This window comes from Dendropsophus ebraccatus, chromosome 11, assembly GCF_027789765.1.
Source record: "Dendropsophus ebraccatus isolate aDenEbr1 chromosome 11, aDenEbr1.pat, whole genome shotgun sequence".
In the NCBI taxonomy this organism is placed as follows: Eukaryota; Metazoa; Chordata; class Amphibia; order Anura; family Hylidae; genus Dendropsophus; species Dendropsophus ebraccatus.
In genome coordinates this window covers 10,340,718-10,359,673 of record NC_091464.1, presented here as the reverse complement: position 1 = coordinate 10,359,673, position 18,956 = coordinate 10,340,718, and the positions used below count along the sequence as shown (strand labels likewise).

General features: G+C 45.3%; 1 protein-coding gene across 3 annotated transcripts in view; it reads left to right on the top strand.

Moving 5' to 3' along the window:
* Nucleotides 1-17,578, top strand: part of LOC138767599 (protein phosphatase 1 regulatory subunit 12B-like) — a 40,265-nt gene extending 22,687 nt beyond the window's left edge. For 2 of the 3 annotated variants that reach the window (XM_069945206.1, XM_069945207.1), the window contains exons 3-7: nucleotides 615-753; nucleotides 9,557-9,661; nucleotides 11,208-11,258; nucleotides 11,340-11,390; nucleotides 14,494-17,578. In XM_069945206.1, coding sequence (XP_069801307.1) covers nucleotides 615-753; nucleotides 9,557-9,661; nucleotides 11,208-11,258; nucleotides 11,340-11,390; nucleotides 14,494-14,580 — 433 coding nt within the window. In that variant the 3' untranslated portion in view covers nucleotides 14,581-17,578. The remainder of the gene's footprint in view (nucleotides 1-614; nucleotides 754-9,556; nucleotides 9,662-11,207; nucleotides 11,259-11,339; nucleotides 11,391-14,493) is intronic. The other variant, XM_069945208.1, reaches the window with a different exon arrangement.
* The last annotated feature ends 1,378 nt before the right edge of the window (nucleotides 17,579-18,956 follow it).

Genomic DNA, 18,956 nt, shown 5'->3' with positions numbered 1-18,956 from the left:
CGACAATTATAGGTATAATGATCGTTGTCATCGGCTGATCGTTGTATTTATTACACAGAGCCATAATTGGCCGAATTGGGCAGATTCGGACGGTTATCGTTCCGTGTAATAGTACCCTTAACCCAGACATATTTATCTGACAGATCATTGAAGCCACAGCTAGGAACAGACTATAAACAGAGAACAGGTCAAAAAGAAAGACTGAGATTTCTCCTCTTTTTAAATCCATTCCTGGCTTTGGCTTCAAAAATCTGTCAGATAAATCTCTCTCTGTAAAGGCCGATTTAATCAGTACTCTGGCACTCTGGTGGATGGTACGGAGTGAACTGGCTGAGAAGGATGATATACTGAAACGCCACAGGTGTAGATGAGTTATGCTAGGATGGGCTCCTATAAGATGTACACCCTTATGTGAGATTGACATCCAGTCCAATTGGCACTTGCATGAGACAGAGCTATGCTGGTAAACAATGAAAGGCAACAGGGTCCTTGTAGCTCACTGATACAGTAGGTCATCATATAACCTCTTTAACTAGTAATAACACTTGCAGAATGCACATATACAATAACATTGTCATACAGATATTTCATGCAATTATCTTATTGTATTGTAGATTAGATTCTGGGGGCTCCAGTCTCTCATCAGGAGATAGCGATCGTGCATCTACCCGCAGTGCCTATTCACGAAGAGACAATCGATTGCCATCAGTTGGAAATAAGACAGAAGAGGAACAACAAAAAGATTTCAAAAAGGTTGTTTACACCTATGTTGTATTACTGATTGACTTTAAAGGGGTTTTCCGATTAAAACGTACTTGTCTCCTATCCAAAGGATAGGGGACAAGTAAGAGATCATAAGGTGTCTGACCTTTGTGTAATCTGGTGATCTCCAGATTGCCCGTTTTTTTTATTGTGAATAAAACCGTGGGTCGGCACCTCTATTCATTCTCTATGGAGACGCTGAAAGGAGCTGAGTGCTGTATTCAGCTCTTTCCAGTGGCTGTAGAATAAGCATTGAGCTTGCTCATACTGTATGTCCCTCTATAGTGCACGGGTGCTGAGGATGAAGGTAATTTTCTTACCTTGATCCTCAGCGTTGTTTTTGGGAGATTTGTAGGCTATTCGATATGCCCTTGGTGCACCAATCCGCTCCACGCAGCTTCTTTTAATATGGAGTGCTCTGGCCCTGTCACTTGCTAGATGATACTGTGTGACGCCACTACTGTGGTGGTTGGTTGGAGTATAGCTCAGCCAGATGGTAAGTTGTCATGACACCTGTACCAGGTGGGCACGCAGGTATGGAGGCTCACCTGTTTTTATTTTAGAGTGGCGAGCTATACCTTTTCCCCTGTGGTCGATGAGCTGCCGGGCTGTAATGGGTCCCTTGGGTACTTATCATGGTGGTCCAGACTTGAGTTGTGACTCACCCGGATTATCAGTACCGCCACCCAAAGGGGAGCTGACCCAAGGATGTGGTGTTAACTGTGTAGGTGCCTGAGTAATAATCACTGAGTCCAGGGCCGTCTTTCCCATTGGGCAGGGTAGGCGGCTGCCCGGGGGCCTATGACTCATGGGGGGCCCCAGTGCCAGCCGCCTACCCTGCAGAAAGGAAGGGAAGCTGATGAGCCACGCTGTGCCCCCTCTCCCCAGTACATTACAGGGCCGCACTACGCTGCGCACTGCCCCAGCGCTCTCCTCTCCTTACATAAATGAGCTGCAGGGCCGGCCTGTGATGTGGGCGGCTGAAGCTCCCCCCTCCGTTAAGCTCCGCCCCTGTGGACTGGTCTCATGTTCCTCCTGGCCTGGGACTTCCTGCCCCCAGCAGGCCTTGGGATGGTTATGGGTTGTGTCTAAAGTCCATGAGCCGTAAGGACCTGGTCCTTATGAAGCATGGATAATAGCCCCTTCAGTGTGAGCTGTCTATTTCCCATGAGTGGTAAGGACCTTTTTGCCCCCTAGTGGTCTGTGTGGGGCCTCACAGCAGCTGCAGCCTGTGCTGCCATAGCAGGAGATCAGCAGTGTGGAGAGCAGGAGGCTACAGGCTGCTAACCTACAGCTACACAGTGGTCTCCAGCTACAGGGCTTCCTGACCATCCCCCTCCTGTCCTGTGCTCCACTGCAGGGAATGTCAGGTACCTGGGGCTGTAGATAGCAGGGAGGTCGGGACAGAGAAGAGGGAGGAGTCTGCAGATCTGGGCTGAGAGAAGAACACACACACACACACACACACACACAGCCCTACCCTACCCCTGTTCCCCCATAGCTGCCCCCTCTCCCTCAGGCTGCTTTGCCCCTGTCCACCTGTAGCTGATCTGTACCTCCCAAGCTGCAATGTGCACCCCCTCCCCCCCAGACTGCTGTGTTCTCCCCTTCAGGCTGCTGTACCCCCATACACTTGAGGCTGCTGTACCCCCCCCCCCCCCAGACTGCATGTATGGCCAGGTTTGCACTATGTAAAAACAAGCCTAACATGTGTAAAGATTATATATATATATATATATATATATATATATATATATATATATATGTATGTATGTATGTGTGTGTGTGTGTGTGTGTGTGTAAAGATTATTTTATATATATATATATATATATATATATATATCTTTACACATGTTAGGCTTGGTTCCTATTTGTGTTTTTTTTTTTTTTCTGCTCCTGAGCATTGAAGGAGAGGAATGACCCCCCCCCCCATAGATGCTGCAAAACTGCTCCAGACAGAAGGATACACACATACAGAACAATATGCATCCATACAGAACGATGCACACCCATACAGAACCATACAGTACAATATACACTCATACAATACGATATACACCCATACAGAGCCATACAGTACAATATACACCCATACAGAACCATACAGTACAATATACACCCATACAGAACCATACAGTACAATATACACCCATACAGTACAATATACACCCATACAGAACCATACAGTACAATACACACCCATACAGAACCATACAGTACAATATACAGTACACCCATACAGAACCATACAGTACAATATACACCCATACAGAGCCATACAGAACAGTATACATCCATACAGAACCATACAGTACAATATACACCCATACAGAATCATACAGTACAATACACACCCATACAGAACCATACAGTACAATATACAGTACACCCATACAGAGCCATACAGTACAATATACACCCATACAGAGCCATACAGAACAGTATACATCCATACAGAACCATACAGTACAATATACACCCATACAGAACCATACAGTACAATATACACCCATACAGAACCATACAGTACAATACACACCCATACAGAACCATACAGTACAATATACACCCATACAGAACCATACAGTACAATACACACCCATACAGAACCATACAGTACAATATACACCCAAACAGAACAATATACGCCCATACAGAACTATACAGTACAATATACACCCACATGGGGCTGCACAGCACAAGGTTGGGGGTAGGGGGGATGCGGGGACTTGATCTTGGGTCGGGGGGCCCAGTTCACAGCTGTGCCCAGGGGCCCATCGTTTTGTTAAGACGGCCCTGACTGAGTCCAGTTATCATACTGTAGAAATACTTTGTACAATAGCTGATAGCAGACTGTAGGCTTGACGGAACTGAATCTGTGCTGAGAACCTTTAGGTTAGTAGAGCTGAGAATAGTAGAGAGGAGTTTGTACTAAGGGGGAGATTTATCAAAGGGTGTAAAATTTAGACTGGTGCAAACTGCCCACAGCAACCAATCACAGCTCAGCTTTTCTTTCAGCACTGCCTAAAGCTGGGCTGTGATTGGTTGCTGTGGGCAGTTTGCACAAGTCTAAATTTTACACCCTTTGATAAATCTCCCAGAGTCCCAAATCTCCCAGAGTCCAGAACAGCTGAGAGGAGTTTGTGCTTCAAGTTTAGAGTAGTGGAGAGGAGTGTGTGCTGAGAGTCCAAACCCAGGGTAGAAGTGTGCTCTGCCAGAACGTTAGAAGAAGAAGAAGTAGTAGTAGAATACTGAAGACTTGAAAATTAGAAGTTTACTTGTGCCTGTGTTTCGACCTTTGTCAGTATACCACCTTTTGCCCACCGGTGTCAGGTGACCCATCCTAAGAGGGTGACACAAGCCCCAGACCTTGTTATCTGGGTTGAGTAGAGTGGCTAAGATTTCTTGGTTAAAGCCGCACTGCGGGATAGAGTATGTAGGCTTCTAGCAGCTTTGCTTTATCCGGATCAGTTCCTCTTATTATCAGGATACTGTAGTGCACTTTTAGTATTCGGCGTGGGTTGGGGTGATCTCTCCTTGGATTAGCTTAACACTGCATAGTGTGTGGAAGTGCTGTTTTCAAGAAACTGGTGTCTGTGTCTCCCATGTGTGTCTGTTCACTACCACCGACTAGACCACACTACGGACTAGTTCTGGAGTGTAGACCTGGCAAAGCCTAACGAAATATATATCGTTAGCAATGTCTGTGCAGCCCTTGCCTTTAGTGTAAAATAATAAAGTATTTACTTACCTTACCACGTTCCCTGGTGTCTGCAGCTGCAGCTGTGCCTTCTGTTCCCTTTTGTTCTGGTCTCAGCCAATCACTGGTTGCGGTCCTGTCTCGGCCAGTGATTGGCTGAGCGGCCTGTCAGTGCAGAGATCGGACCAGAAGGGAGCAGAAGGCACCGGCAGCTGCAGACACTGGAGAAGGCCAGAGGACACCGAGGAACATGGTAAGGTAAGTAAATACTTTATTATATTATTCTACAATCGTCAAGCTGTTGGCCATGTATCACTATTTCACGTAGCGATGCCACCTGACTTCCATTATTTTGGGTCTGGACCTAAAGAAACGATCAGCCGATGATCATTTAATCTGTTGATCATTCTCTCTAAGGGTCCATTTACACAGAAAGATTATCTGACAGATTATCTGCCAAAGCTCAGGCTTTCCTTTATGACCTGATCTTTGTTTATAGTCCATTCCTGGCTTTGGCTTCAAATCTTTGGCATATAATCTGTCAGATAATCTAAATGGCCCCTAAGCAATAGGCAGCTGAATTGGCCTAATTTGGACGCATAATAGGTAGAGTTTTCTAACCTGCTGATAGTTTCTTCTTAAGTAATCTGATGTACCCTAACCCAGGGAAAACAAATAAAATAAAAAGCAATCCAGCCTACAAGAATCTGGGATACATACACACTAAAAGAATTGGATCCCACGCAGGGAAAATAACATGTAACTTTGCGATCAATGAACACCTATAGTAAGATGGTACCCCAAAGGAACATCATATTAACATATTAATTTTTTAGAGATGAGCTAGTAGTGAAAAATTCGAAAGCTCAAATTCGATTAGAATAGACAGCGATGTTTGACAATTTGATCGAATATTGAACCCCATTAAAGTCAATGGGAGAAAATGCTTGTTTCTTTGAAACCTAAATTCAACCACTTGGAGGTCACCAAGTTCACAATGACACCTCAAAAAATGGAATACAACTGGCACTGCAGAGAAAGCAAGCCTGGGTGCATATAACATGCCAACGTCACAGTATTACGCCACTATCACAACCTCTCATCACATTGCCTATGACAACCATCAATAGCATAGGCAGGGAGGAAATCAAACAGCACCCACCGCTGTCACTGTGTGTGTGTGTGATGTGGTCAGACATGTCCTGTTTAAATTTTGAAAGTCATCTGGCACTTCCATATGTGGGTCTCATTGATACTCTTTAAAAATTGAGTAAAAGACCCTTGAAGTGATCCCTTCAAAATGGAGTTTGAGGCCCTTGAGGTGAGCGCTCCAAAAATTGAGTAAGAGGCCCTTGAGGTAAGCCCTCCAAAAATTTAGTAAGAGGCACATGAGATGAGCCCTCCAAAATGGAGTTTGATGCCCTTGAGTTGAGCCCTCAAATAATTGTGTGCGAGTCTTGTGTCATCCCGCCTTAATTTTTTTTTTTTTAATGTCCCATTAAAAAGGTGGTTAAGGAGGAGGCAATGAGCTGAACCATGCACTACATAGAGTTTGTTGGGTTGATAGCGGTACAAGGGAAATGCATTGCAGAGCTTGAGCAGACACATGGCACTTCATGTTTTGCTGTTTTCTACCGAAGGAGAAGCAAAGTCTGGGTCAATCCAGTGGCTGTTCATTTTGATAATCGTCAGCCTGTTAGCACTGTCAGCTGACAGGTGGCTGCTCTTGATATCTGTGATAATGGCGCTGGCTGCGCTGAATACCCTCTCTGAGAGAACTATGGCAGCAGGGCAGGCCAGCACCTCCAAGGCCTAGACGGACAGTTCCAGCCACGTGTCCAGCTTGGACACCCAATATCTGTAGGGCACAGAAGGATCTGGGAGGACAGAGTTACGGTCGGCCAGGTCAATCTATTGCTCCTCTCCTTTTGCGGATTAAGAGAGGATACGTTATACTTATACCAGGGTCGAGGAATGCGAAGATGCAGTATTTTTTGCTCTCCATAATGTGGGCAATGCGTTTGTCACAGGAAAAGAAGCCCAACAAAAAGTCAGCTATGTGTGCTAGACTCTGAATAGGCATGACTTTGCTGCCCCCGCCAGAAGGATGACTTTCCTCCTCCTTCTCCTCCACCTCCTCTTCGCCCCATCCGCGCTGAACAAATGGAACGGACCCAACTTGTGTGATACCCCCTGCAGTACCTCTGTACCACCAATTTAAAAACGTGGGCCAGGCATGGTACGTGTGGGAGTTCACCAAGCTCCAGAGCCGCTACCAGGTTACGGCCATTATACCACATGACCATGCCTGCAGCGTGCAGGACCTCAGAGGCACTGTGCTTCTTCTTACCCAAGCTGATGACCTTCAGCACGGCCTGTTGAGGACTCCCCATGCCAGTGCTGCAGCGCTTCCAGCTAGCAGCTGAGGGCGACGTTATGGCCCTCAGGAGGGGTTGTTCGAGCTGTCAAAAAGGGTTGCAGAAACCCTGACACAACCAGGGCCTGCAATCTTGGGTGGGGGTAGCAGGTAGGCTGTCCCAGGGTGCAAACTGGTCCCCACCGGTGGTCAAGTGGACCTTTGCGGTAACCGGGTAACTTAGGGTTATGGGACACGTGTTGGTGCAAGGCGGGGATGCCATAGTGGAAAAAGTAGTGACGGCTTTGGACAGAATGGGGAGGAACAAAGGACGCCATCAGGTCGTGAAAGGCTTCGCTTTTAACAAGCCTAAACAGCTACATCTCCAGGGCCAGCAGTTTGGAGATGTGTCAATTAAAAGCATGCGCATGTGGGTTGAGGCATACTTCCGCCTGTGATCGAATTCCTGGGAAATTGGCACCTGATGGTACGAGGCAGATCATGGTGTAGGTGAAGCTGAAGGAGCAAAGAAAGGCAAAGGGGCAGATGCAAAGGTAGATGTGCAGGTGTCCTGGCTGGTGGTTTGGACTGCAGTGGCAGCACACAAAACACGGGAAGAGGCAGTGGCGGCACCCACTGGCACAGGTTGTTGTCTGTTTTCTCTCTCCCACTCAGTCCAGTGCTTGGCTTTCAATTGCCGCCGCACGGTGGTTACAACTTTGAATGTCACAGTGCGCAAACCGCGCTCAATTTGTCGTTGATGCACACATTAAAATAGCTCCACACCAAGGAAGAACGAGCCCTCGATGGGGGAGCTTTGTGTCAGGGGCTGCTACGGGAAGAGCTGCGGCCCTGCTGACTCTGGCCTGCCTTCTCTGTGTGGACTGTTCTCTGCCTATGGTCACCCCACTGCCTCTTCCTGCATTTTGCAGTTCTGCGCATGCCTCAACATTTTCACTTCTTTCCCTGCTAGACATCACCCCTATCCAGGTGGGGTCACTCACTTCGTTGTCCACCACCTCCTCTTCCATTTCCTCACTCTGCCCACTGGACATACCAACAACATCCCTTACTGGCAACTGTGTCTCATCATCATCACTCATGATTTGACACACAAGTTGCCAATCCACACCACCAAAATCACCAGGAGATGGCGGATGCTCCAGTGTTTGGGCATCAGTGCACACAAATTTTGTCAGATGCTTTTATCACAAATATGAAATATAATTGCAATCATATTATGGGTAACAAAAGCTTATATTGACAGTTAGAATGAGTTAATGCAGCAAGTCAATATTTGCAGTGTAGACCCTTATTCTTCAGGACCTCTGCAATTCTCCCTGGCTGCTCTCAATCAACTTCTGGACCAAATCCTGACTGATAGCCGTCCATTCTTGCACAATCAATGCTTGCATTTTGTCATAATTTGTTGGTTTTTGTTTGTCCACCCGTCTCTTGATGATTAACCACAAGTTCTCAATGGGATTAAGATCTGGGGAGTTTCCAGGCCATGGACCCAAAATCTCTATGTTTTGTTCCCTGAGCCATTTAGTTATCACCTTTGCTTTATGGCAAGGTGCTCCATCATGCTGGAAAAAGCATTGTTGATGGCCAAACTGCTCTTGGACAGTTGGGAGAAGTTGCTCTTGGAGGACATTCTTGTACCATTCTTTATTCATGGCTGTGTTTTTAGCCAAGACTGTGAGAGAGACGATTCTCTTGGCTGAGAAGCAACCCCACACATGAATGGTTTCAGGATGCTTTACAGTTGGCATGAGACAAGACTGGTGGTAGCGCTCACCTCGTCTTCTCTGAATAAGCCGTTTTCCAGATGTCCCAAACAATCGGAAAGGGGATTCATCAGAGAAAATGACTTTACCCCAGTTATCAGCAGTCCACTCCCTGTACCTTTTGCAGAATATCAGTCTATCCCTGATGTTTTTTTTCTGGAGAGAAGTGGCTTCTTTGCTGCCCTCCTTGAGACCAGGCCTTGCTCCGAGAGTCTCCGCCTCACAGTGCACAGTGCAGATGCCCTCACACCTGCCTGCTGCCATTCCTGAGCAAGCTCTGCACTGCTGGTAGGACCATCCCGCAGCTGGAACACTTTTAAGAGACAGTCCTGGTGCTTGCTGGTCTTTCTTGGGCGCCCTGGAGCCTTTTTTGGCAACAATGTAACCTCTCTCCTTGAAGTTCTCGATGATGCGATAGATTGTTGAATGAGGTGCAATCTTTCTAGCTGCGATACTCTTCCCTGTTAGGCCATTTTTGTGCAGTGCAATGATGACTGCACGTGTTTATTTAGAGATAACCATGGTTAATAGAAGAGAAACAATGATGCCAAGCACCAGCCTCCTTTTAAAGTGTCCAGAGGTGTCATTCTTACTTAATCATGACAAATTGATCTCCAGTCCTGTCCTCATCAAGACCCACACCTGTGTTAATGGAACAACGTTAGCTGGTCCTTTTAAGGCAGGGCTGCAATGATGTTGAAATGTGTTTTGGGGGATAAAGTTCATTTTCTAGGCATATATTGACTTTGTAAGTTATTGCTGTTAAGCCGATCACTTTGCATAACATTCTGGAGTATATGCAAATTGCCATTTTAAAAACTGAAGCAGTAGACTTTGTAAAAATTAATATTGGTATCATTCTCAAAACTTTTGGCCATGGCTGTACATTTACAATATTTATTAAAATTATACATTTTTCTCATCTACTCCAATCTGCTACCGGGTAAGCTGTATGAAAGTGCCTTCAATGAAAACGAGAAGCTGAAGAACAACCTGCGAGAGGCCCAGCTGGAGCTGGCGGATATTAAAGCTAAGCTGGAAAAGGTTGTGAAGGTAAACATACAAATTTGATAAACATCTCTCTATTATCTCCACAAATAATACTATGATTGTATATACTATATTATGATAATATATATATTTCTGGTTAAAGAAACAATGTTGTATATGGCTGTATATTATACATAACCTATAGAGGCTGTATATTATACATAGCCTATCGAGGCTGTATATTATACAACCTGTAGTTGCCAATATTTGAAAAATGTTTACAGGTACACTTTAGCATTGACAGCAAGGGGTGTGGTTTATTGTGGGTGTGGTCTAGGTGGGGTGTGGCGTATCATAAGTGTGGTTTGTCGTGTGGCTTGTCACCAGTGTTTGGTTTTTTTTTCTAGAATTTTCCAGTTAGAATTTTCCAGTCAGAACAACCCAAAAGGAGCAGTACACACCCCAGTGTAAGGTCCCCAGTATATTACACACCCCAGTATCAGGTTCCTAGTATATTACACAACCCACCTCAGGGCAGCATACAGGCTGTGGCCCAAAGATTGAGCTCTACTGACTGACTGTATGTACTGGTAGTTTGTACTCATATGATGTAGCTGCACCCCATCATCCTCCTGCCCCTACTTTATCATACTACTACCCCCTTCATCTTCCTGCCCCTCCATCATCACATTACTACCCCCTTCATCCTCCTGCTCCTCCATCATCATACTACTACCCCCTTAATCTTCCTGCACTTCCACCATCATACTACTACTCCCTTTATCATCCTCCTGCCCTTACATCATCATACTACTACCCCCTTAATTTGTAATTAAAACAAAAAAAGCTATCACATTAATGGTTCCCCAAGTCCCCCAGTGACTCCTCTGCCTGCTCTGCCTTAGTGACGTTGCTGGTAGGAGAGAGTGACCCCCTGTGGCTGGAGGCAGATATACGCAATTGAAGTTAACGCATCTCTATCAGGGACCCATCACTGTCTGGCATGGCCACTATCGCCACTTACACTCCTTATACTCACTGGGACAGACACTCTGCATTTAGTCAAGCAAGGGTAGTGTCTCTAATAAATTTCTGCACATCTCTAGTTACATATAACATTCATACTCACAATATTGTACCCATACTCTAGAATGCAGAGTGTATTTTCACACCAGAAATCCATGGCTAAGCAATGGGGCAAATCCAAATTACTACCATGCTACTTACTTCCCAGGCATATCATTTTCCATTGCAATGGCAAAGGTCCACACAGAATGGGGATAAAGAAAAGCTATTACATTCATAGGATACAGATTGTAGTATTGCATCCCTAACTGCTTATTTAGTTGGTATACTATGTACAATAACAACTTGTCAAATTTTACACTAAAATATCAGCAGATGTTTTTAGTTTTTATGATTTATTCTCCATTTCCCCATGTTTGATATTATATATATTTTTTTCGTTTGGTATGGCTCTTGGCCACTACTCACAGTACTAAGCAATTGGGACCTTTGCATTAGTGTGAAAACATAAACTGCTTTTAGAAGGATTTTGCATGGATATACTGTAAAAATTGCTATTAAATGTTTTTTTTTTTCTTCCAAGAAACAGGATAACTCCTCAGGTCAGGTTGGGCTATTGGAAGCTGAAAAACGGGTAAGTAATTTAAGCTATTACAGGATAATTAATAGGGTAAATGATGATCACACAGACATCTAATGCCATTTGTTTTTGCAGGAGAAAAGAAATTTGGAGCGCAGGATGTCTGAAATGGAAGATGACCTAAAGGTATAAACTCATTTATAAGAAAATACGGACAGCATTTACTTGTAGTTGAGGGCAATGTTAAAGGGAATCTGTCAGCGACCAGGCACTACCCGAGGTGCTGACAGTGTGCTGTAGCTGACAGTCCCCTTGCGTGCATGTTACCTTTTGGTGATTTGTCTGTGGAGCGAATTATGCACAATCTTGTGTTATAAAAAGTCAAAGAGGAGTTGTAGCTCAGCATTTGTGCCGCACTCTGGCTTCACCACTCCTTCCTCCTCGCTCTTCTTTATAATTTATCTTTGCTACCCGGCCTCCTGCTCTCTCATGCTGTTAGCCAGTGTCTCTTGAGTGGGTGCTTCAGACATAAATGGCCTACAGAGGACTGATCTGCAGTCAGATATAGTCTCCTAACTTAACTCCCTCCCGCCGCTGCACAATGCAGGATGACACAGGTGCAGAATTGTGCCTGTGTCATCCGTGGCGGGTCCGAGCTATTAATGATAGCCGGGGACCCACCGCGCTCTGGCGCTAATTGTTAACCCTATAGATACTGCGGTCAGCACTACCGCAGCATCTATAGGGCTTCAAACAGAGAATTCTCCCTCTACTGAGGAATAATTCTCTGTCCAGTAACAATCGGGGCTCTGCAAAGTGATCGCAGAGCCCTGATGGTAGCCATGGAAACCAGAAGCCTCAGGGAGGGAGGCAAGGCTGGCACGCCACCACAGTGGCGGCGCGCGGCCCTGAGCTCTGCCCCCTCCCCTCTCTCCCCTGCTGTTGTTACAGGCTTCTAACAGCGGTAGGGGGCATAGCTATGGACATCAGGTTATGGGATCATTATGATCCCATAAGCTGAATTCTAAAAACGACCTGGGCATTGAGGAACCAATGACCCATGGTCTTGAAAGGGTTAAAGGAGAAGTCCCACCATTTGAAAAATTTCACAGCAGGCAGGGGCAAGCATAACAAACTATCACAACAATAGTTTCTCAGCCGATGTCACAACCTATTTAATGGACTGCCCACTCATTCCCTGTGCCCACGCAGTTTTTGGATCCCCGCCAGCATTCTTCATCCCCCCCCCCCACTACGTCAAGACTCGGCTGACAGATGCCCCGCTCAGCCAGTCAGTGACTGGGGGGAGACAGCATTGCAGTCATTGATTGGCTGAGCGTGCTTTATCCCACCCTTTCCTGACGTTGTGACGTACCGTAAAGCCGGGATGAAATAACATCTGGTTGGGTCCGGGAGCCTGGTGATGCAGTGCAGCGCGGGCACGGGGTCCAGTAAGTATACTTTCTTTATTTTGCCCCACCTCCTGCCGGCGCTGTCATTTTATGTTTCACTGGACTCCTTTAATTTGGACCTGACTGTATCATTTTTAAAAATGCAAAGAATTCCCAATTATAAGAAAAAAAAAGTAAATAACTATATTTCATTTCAATCAGGGGAATCAAACCCAGGGGAAAAAAACTGTTTTTGACCTCTAGACAGGTGATTTACGCCTACAAAACAGCTCCAACACGGTTCGCTTAGGAGATTCAACTATATCTAATTGCAGAGCAGTCCTCTGTCGGCAGTTTATGTCTGAAATAAAAACTCAGGGACACCGAGTGACAACAAGATTATATATGAAAAGAGAGAGGAGGAAGGAGGGGTGAGGTGTGTCAGTGTGCAGCACAAATGCCGAGCTACAACTCCTCTTTGACTCTTCATTACAGTAGGAGACCTGAGATTTGTGCATAATCCACTCCATGGGCAAATTACCAAAAGGTACCCTGCTTACTAGGGGACTGCCAGCTACAGCACACTGTCACCACCTGACAGTGTGCTGACAGATTCCCTTTAAACAGTACTTTAAAGATCACTATTGTGCAAGCAAGTACAATTTAACATGCTTAATTAGCAAACATTCTAGATTAGAGGCCTTGCAGATATGGTGGCTTTCTCCCCTAATAGCAATGTCATAATGTGTCATTTAATGGAGCATGATTCTGTATTGTCTCTGTACCCAATCAGAAGGCATAGTATGGCCCCATAGACTGCTATCAGAAGCGTACATTGACCCAACAGCTTTCAGGCATTACAGCCATTATAAATTATGTGGATTCCATTGGAGTCTCATATTAACATAAATAGATGTTTCAAAGTAGGAGCACACTGTGTACATACAATGGAGGGCCTTTATAAAATGTGCCCCTTGTGCAGACCTTGGCAAAAAGGCCTAAAATATTGCACAAACAAGTGGGCAAGCATGATACATGGCGGTGTGTGAAAAGGACATTCCCTGTGCAGGGGTAAATGATAGTATAAAGCTACACCACATAAGGGTATGTTCACACTGCAGAATCCGGGCGAATTACCCACCGTGGATTCCGCAGCTCGCCCCCACTCACGGCCGCGCGCATCTCCACCAGTGCCATAGACTCCATTCTATGCATGTCCGTCCAAAGAATAAACCTGTGAGCGGGGGCGAGCTGCGAAATATATATATACACACACACTTACCAGAAAGAAATTTGGTTATAATTCTGATTGGACACATTTTTTGTTTACAGTAATAAAATTCCATAACATAAATTGAATGTCCTCCTTTCTGGAGCTACAGGCCAGAGTTAGAGGGCCAGTTCACACGGAGTAAAACTGGCGAAATTTTGCCGCTCTCGGCTGTGGAATCCCGCCAGCCTCCATGTCATACAAGTTGTCTATGGGATGGCTTGTGCACCTCTCTGCTCAAGGAATTTCTTTGAGCAGAGAGGTGCGCTAGCCCTCCCATAGACAACTTGTATTACATGGAGGCTGGCGGGATTCCACAGCCGAGAGCGGCAAAATTTTGCCAGTTTTACTGGCCCAGACACTAGAAATGAGAGCTCCTTGAGCTTGCTATAGTCTATGACTGTATCCATGTCAGCCACCAGTAATACTGAGCAATCTGACTCGAGCATGCTTGAGTTACACATGTGTCTAATAGACACCTCTGATGAAGAGGACAATATACACTAAGCATATTGAAGAAGAAGATAAAAATGACATAAAAAAAAAAAATTCTCTTGTTGATAGCAATTGCCATGGAAACGTTACCATAAAAAATATAATTAAAGGCATTTCTGCACTTCTTTTCCAGATACTTACAGACCTGAAATCTGACAATCAGCGTCTCAAGGATGAAAATGGAGCTTTAATCCGAGTAATAAGCAAACTTTCCAAGTAACTCTGGTGGTGGGCGTGAAGCAGTTGTAACCATTCCTTAAGACTTTGCCACAGCTTTATCCACCATGATAAAGATCATGTCTACAGTTGACACAAAGTTTTTTTATGCATAAGTTTTTGTGTATATTTTGACATGTTATATGTATGTTTGGACTCAGGATTAGAGGGTGAATGGACTGTTCAATGCTGACACTGACAAGCAACAAAAGAAAAAGAGTTTTTATTCATCATTTATGTTGTCACAAAAAGAACATATAGGAAGCCTTAATAGAGTTAGCTAGTTTCTGTTGGAACCACGTTTTGCACAGTCACATGTTTGAATTTCCCGTTACTTACACCAGCACTGTGTGTTTTGTCAATGGACAGTTTAGGAATCTATGTTACCAGACTTTTTATGCAATTTATATACATTGCTGGACTGGGGTGCCAATAGCCCAACAGTAAACCCGACTGTGGGTGCCGACAAGGCTCGGAGTGGGGACATGTGAATCCCCCAGTGGGCCCCTTCTTCTGTCTAGTCTGAACACTTACTGGCTTTGCAAACGGCAATGACTTATTTGTTATGTTATGTTATGTTATGTTTCCATCAGCATTCCATGTCAACTGAGGAACAGGTCTATTTGAACCCTCTCTGGGACAGCCAATCAAACGATCATCGGCTGATGGTTGGTTTAGGTTTTGTCCCAAAATCGTTGTCCGCCAACCGCACATTGCTACGTGTAATAGCAATGTCCAATGTCCAATAGCAATGTCCAATGTCCAATGACCTGACACCTTACCTCTCCCCGCTCCTGGTCTTTCCTGTGCTCCGCAGCTTCCTGATCCCGGCGACAGCAGTGTCTGACAGGTTGTGATTGGCTCATAGGCCGCTCAGCCAATAACAGGCCGCGGGGGCCAAGAAGCTGCAGAGCACAGGAGAGAAGACTGGGAGCGGGAGAGGTAAGGTGTCAGGTGTTTGGGCAAAGGCTGCATGGACATCACTAACGATGTCCATGCAGCCCTTACTGCCCGATTATCTGGCCGTGTAATAGGTCCAGTAAACGAGCGCCAATCTAGTAGATGAGCGCTCATTTACTAAAATGATTTGGCCATAGTCGGACATGTAAATGGATCCTAAGTCGTATTTAAGTGTATAACATATAGGAAGCCAAAGAAGACTTAACCAAAGTCAAAACAATGACCAAAGTCAATTACGCCGAGCAGTGTTCATAGTGTAATCTAATATAGCATCCTAGCACCTCACTTATAGAACCCCTGCTGATTCCAGAGACTGAGGCAGAGTCCACACTGGGTTTTTGCAGTCTGTTTAATGTATACTTTTTATGGGGGAAAAAAACTGATATGAAAACAGATGCAATTGTGTGCAATCCGCTTGTATCTGTTTTTCCATTGAGTTCCATTATAAAAAAAAAAAAAAAAAAAAAAAATGCCATTTAAAAAACAAACGGACTGCAAAAATTCAGCATAACCCAATTCCAGGAACCAGGTCCATTTTAAATGGTCAAAGCCCTATTTTAATGTCCCTGCTGGAACTAAAACTTTCAGATCCCCCCTAGTTCTACTCTAATAATCAAAGTACACCATAGTGCATTACATCCAGCTCAACAGAACTGCAGGGCATCTGAATCTGGCCCAAAAGTGACATTTCAGCTTTGTCTTTACTTTTTGAACCCAGGGCAGTTTGGGCATTTTGGCAACAGGGTGAATCTGAGAAAAGCCCTGTGTGGTAGCCTCCCCTCATCCCCCAGCATCACTCTCCTCATCCTCCAGCATAACCCCCCTCATCCTCCAGCATCACCCCCCCTCATCCTTCAGCATCACTCCCCTCAGCATAACCCCCCTCATCCTCCAGCATAACCCCCCTCATCCTTCAGCATTAACCCCTCATCCTCCAGCATCATTCCCTTCATCCTCCAGCATCACTTCACTGCAGCAGGAGCTGTGCTCTCTGTATTATCCCACTTCTACAGACTCAACGAGAAGACTCTCCCACCAGAAACTAGCTCCTTTTTTTATAGGGAAAGCCTAGCTAGCCTGTGATTAGTGGGGGCTGGGTTAGAAAGAAGAGAGGAGATAGGAAGAAAGGTGAAAGAAAGGAGCCTGTACCTGTAAGAGGACAAAAAAAAACAACCTTTGACATAAAACAGTTACTTTGCCCAGGTGTGTAAAGACATAGTGGCTTACCTGTGCTGGGACACTACACGCTCACTGGCCCTGCAGTTGCACATAACTCGGGGGCCCGACGTGCTGCGGCTCAGAGTGGAGCCCCCGCATCCTGTGCTTCTGCTTTGGGGGGGGGGACGGGGGACTTGCTAACACCACCATTTAGTCATCACCGCCCTGTGCGGATGCCCGCACATCCCTGTGCATTCCATTCACTACATGCATTCCTGCTGACAAACATTACCATTAAATGCAGATACACAGAATTGTTATTACACAACCACAATGGCAATGTGCTATAGTACTGTATGTGTTCTTTTTGCTGCTTCAATATATTAAACCATAAAATTATGGATGAGGTTTTTAGGGGTTGTAACTTTGTACAGCATTCCAAACATGTTTTTTCCAAGCACACTAAACTCATCTATAGTTTCCTAATAATATATATATAACAGGGTTAACATGATCCCTGATGCAACAATTGTGTCAGGGAAGTATGTTAAGTCAATTAGAAAGTTGAGTTAAACGCGTCATTGTGATCAAGTTAACACAGGCTACATCTGTATATATGCTCAAAAGTGCAGGTACACAGCTTGTATTGGGGTAGCCATGAGGATTTATATGCAATCTGTTAATACAATATAATTGTTCACTTTAAAATGTTTATGTTGTGTGAGAATTTAATTACAAATTTGCCACTAAATTAAATTTAGCATTTTGATTTCCATTATGCTTTGATGCATTGATGTGGATGGTGGGCTGAGTGAATCAAATCAGGGGGAGCAACTACAAGTTTATTTTTTTACCATGCACAATAAAGCTAAAATTCAACGGCACGATGCATAAACACCCAGAGTCTCTGATTTATTTCTGTAAAGGTGCATTCTATTATTTAAGGGATATTTCAGTAAAATTGTATTTGAATAAAACTATCTCAAGATATATAACATACAAGTGGTGCCTTGGATTACGAGCATAATTAGTTCCGGGGCTGCGCTTGTAATCCAAATCCACTCTTATACCAAAGCAAATTTTCCCATAAGAAATCACTGATATGCAGACAATTGGTTTCACACCCCAAAAATAATGATTTCATATTCTGAATAACATGTAAAAGAGATGAAACAAACATTTAGAAACAGCCGAATATGTCATATGACACCGAAACAGCCAGTGAGGATGAATGGGGGGATCCTTCGTTCCTCCATTCATCCTCCTCATCATCCAGTGACGTGTCTGGGGGTAGCGAAGCATACGCTGCCCCCCAGACACGTCTTTTCCGCCAGTACCGTCTCAATAAGAGACCATGGTATGGCGTGAAATTCTACAAACTCTTTGAGCGTACCTCAGGGTACACTTACAGATCCAGGGTACGTGCACACTGCGGAATGGCGAAGGATAACCCTTTGTGCATTCCGCAGCTGGCACCCGCCGGCGGACTGATGGAGGCGCGCGTCTCCACCCTTGTCATAGACCCCATTCTATGCACTGGCAGATTCCGTCGTCCGTCCAAAGAATGAACACGTTCATTCTTTGGACAGAGGGCGGAATCTGCCCGTGCATATAATGGAGTGTGACACGAGTGGGGACGCGAGCCTCCATCAGTCCGCCGGCGGGTGCCAGCTGCGGAATGCACAAAGGGTTATCCTTCGCCATTCCGCAGTGTGCAGGTACCCTTAGAGTGTATGAAGGAAGGGACACCCAAATCCAGCCCCCAGATACCCCCCCCCATCCTCGGAGTTAGTGGGGAGATCGTTGGGGAACTAATCTTCCCACTGCTGGATAAAGGTTACCACCTGTACGGGGATATCTTTTATACCAGCACCCCCTCTTCCAGTCCCTCGCTGCCCGAGCTACTGTAGCTTGCGACACGATCCGAAAATATCAGAAGCAGTAATAAAGCCCTAATATTTAGCAGCCATGGAGCGGACCCAGCGCTTCTGGATATGAGGGACCCCGTATCGCACCAGGACAACATTTTCCAGGTGACGTCCCACACACTGGAAAACAGGAGACCCCAGAAGAAGTGCAGAGTGTGGCGTAACAGGGGGATCAGGAAGGACACCATTTTCCAGTGTGACGCCTGTCCTGATCACCCCGGCCTCGGCATACAGGATCACTTCAAGGTTGGGTTCTACATTATCTAAATTCTGTCCCTTTTTCCTATTTCAGGGGTCACGTTGATCCGGGGATTATTCTAATTGCCATTATGGG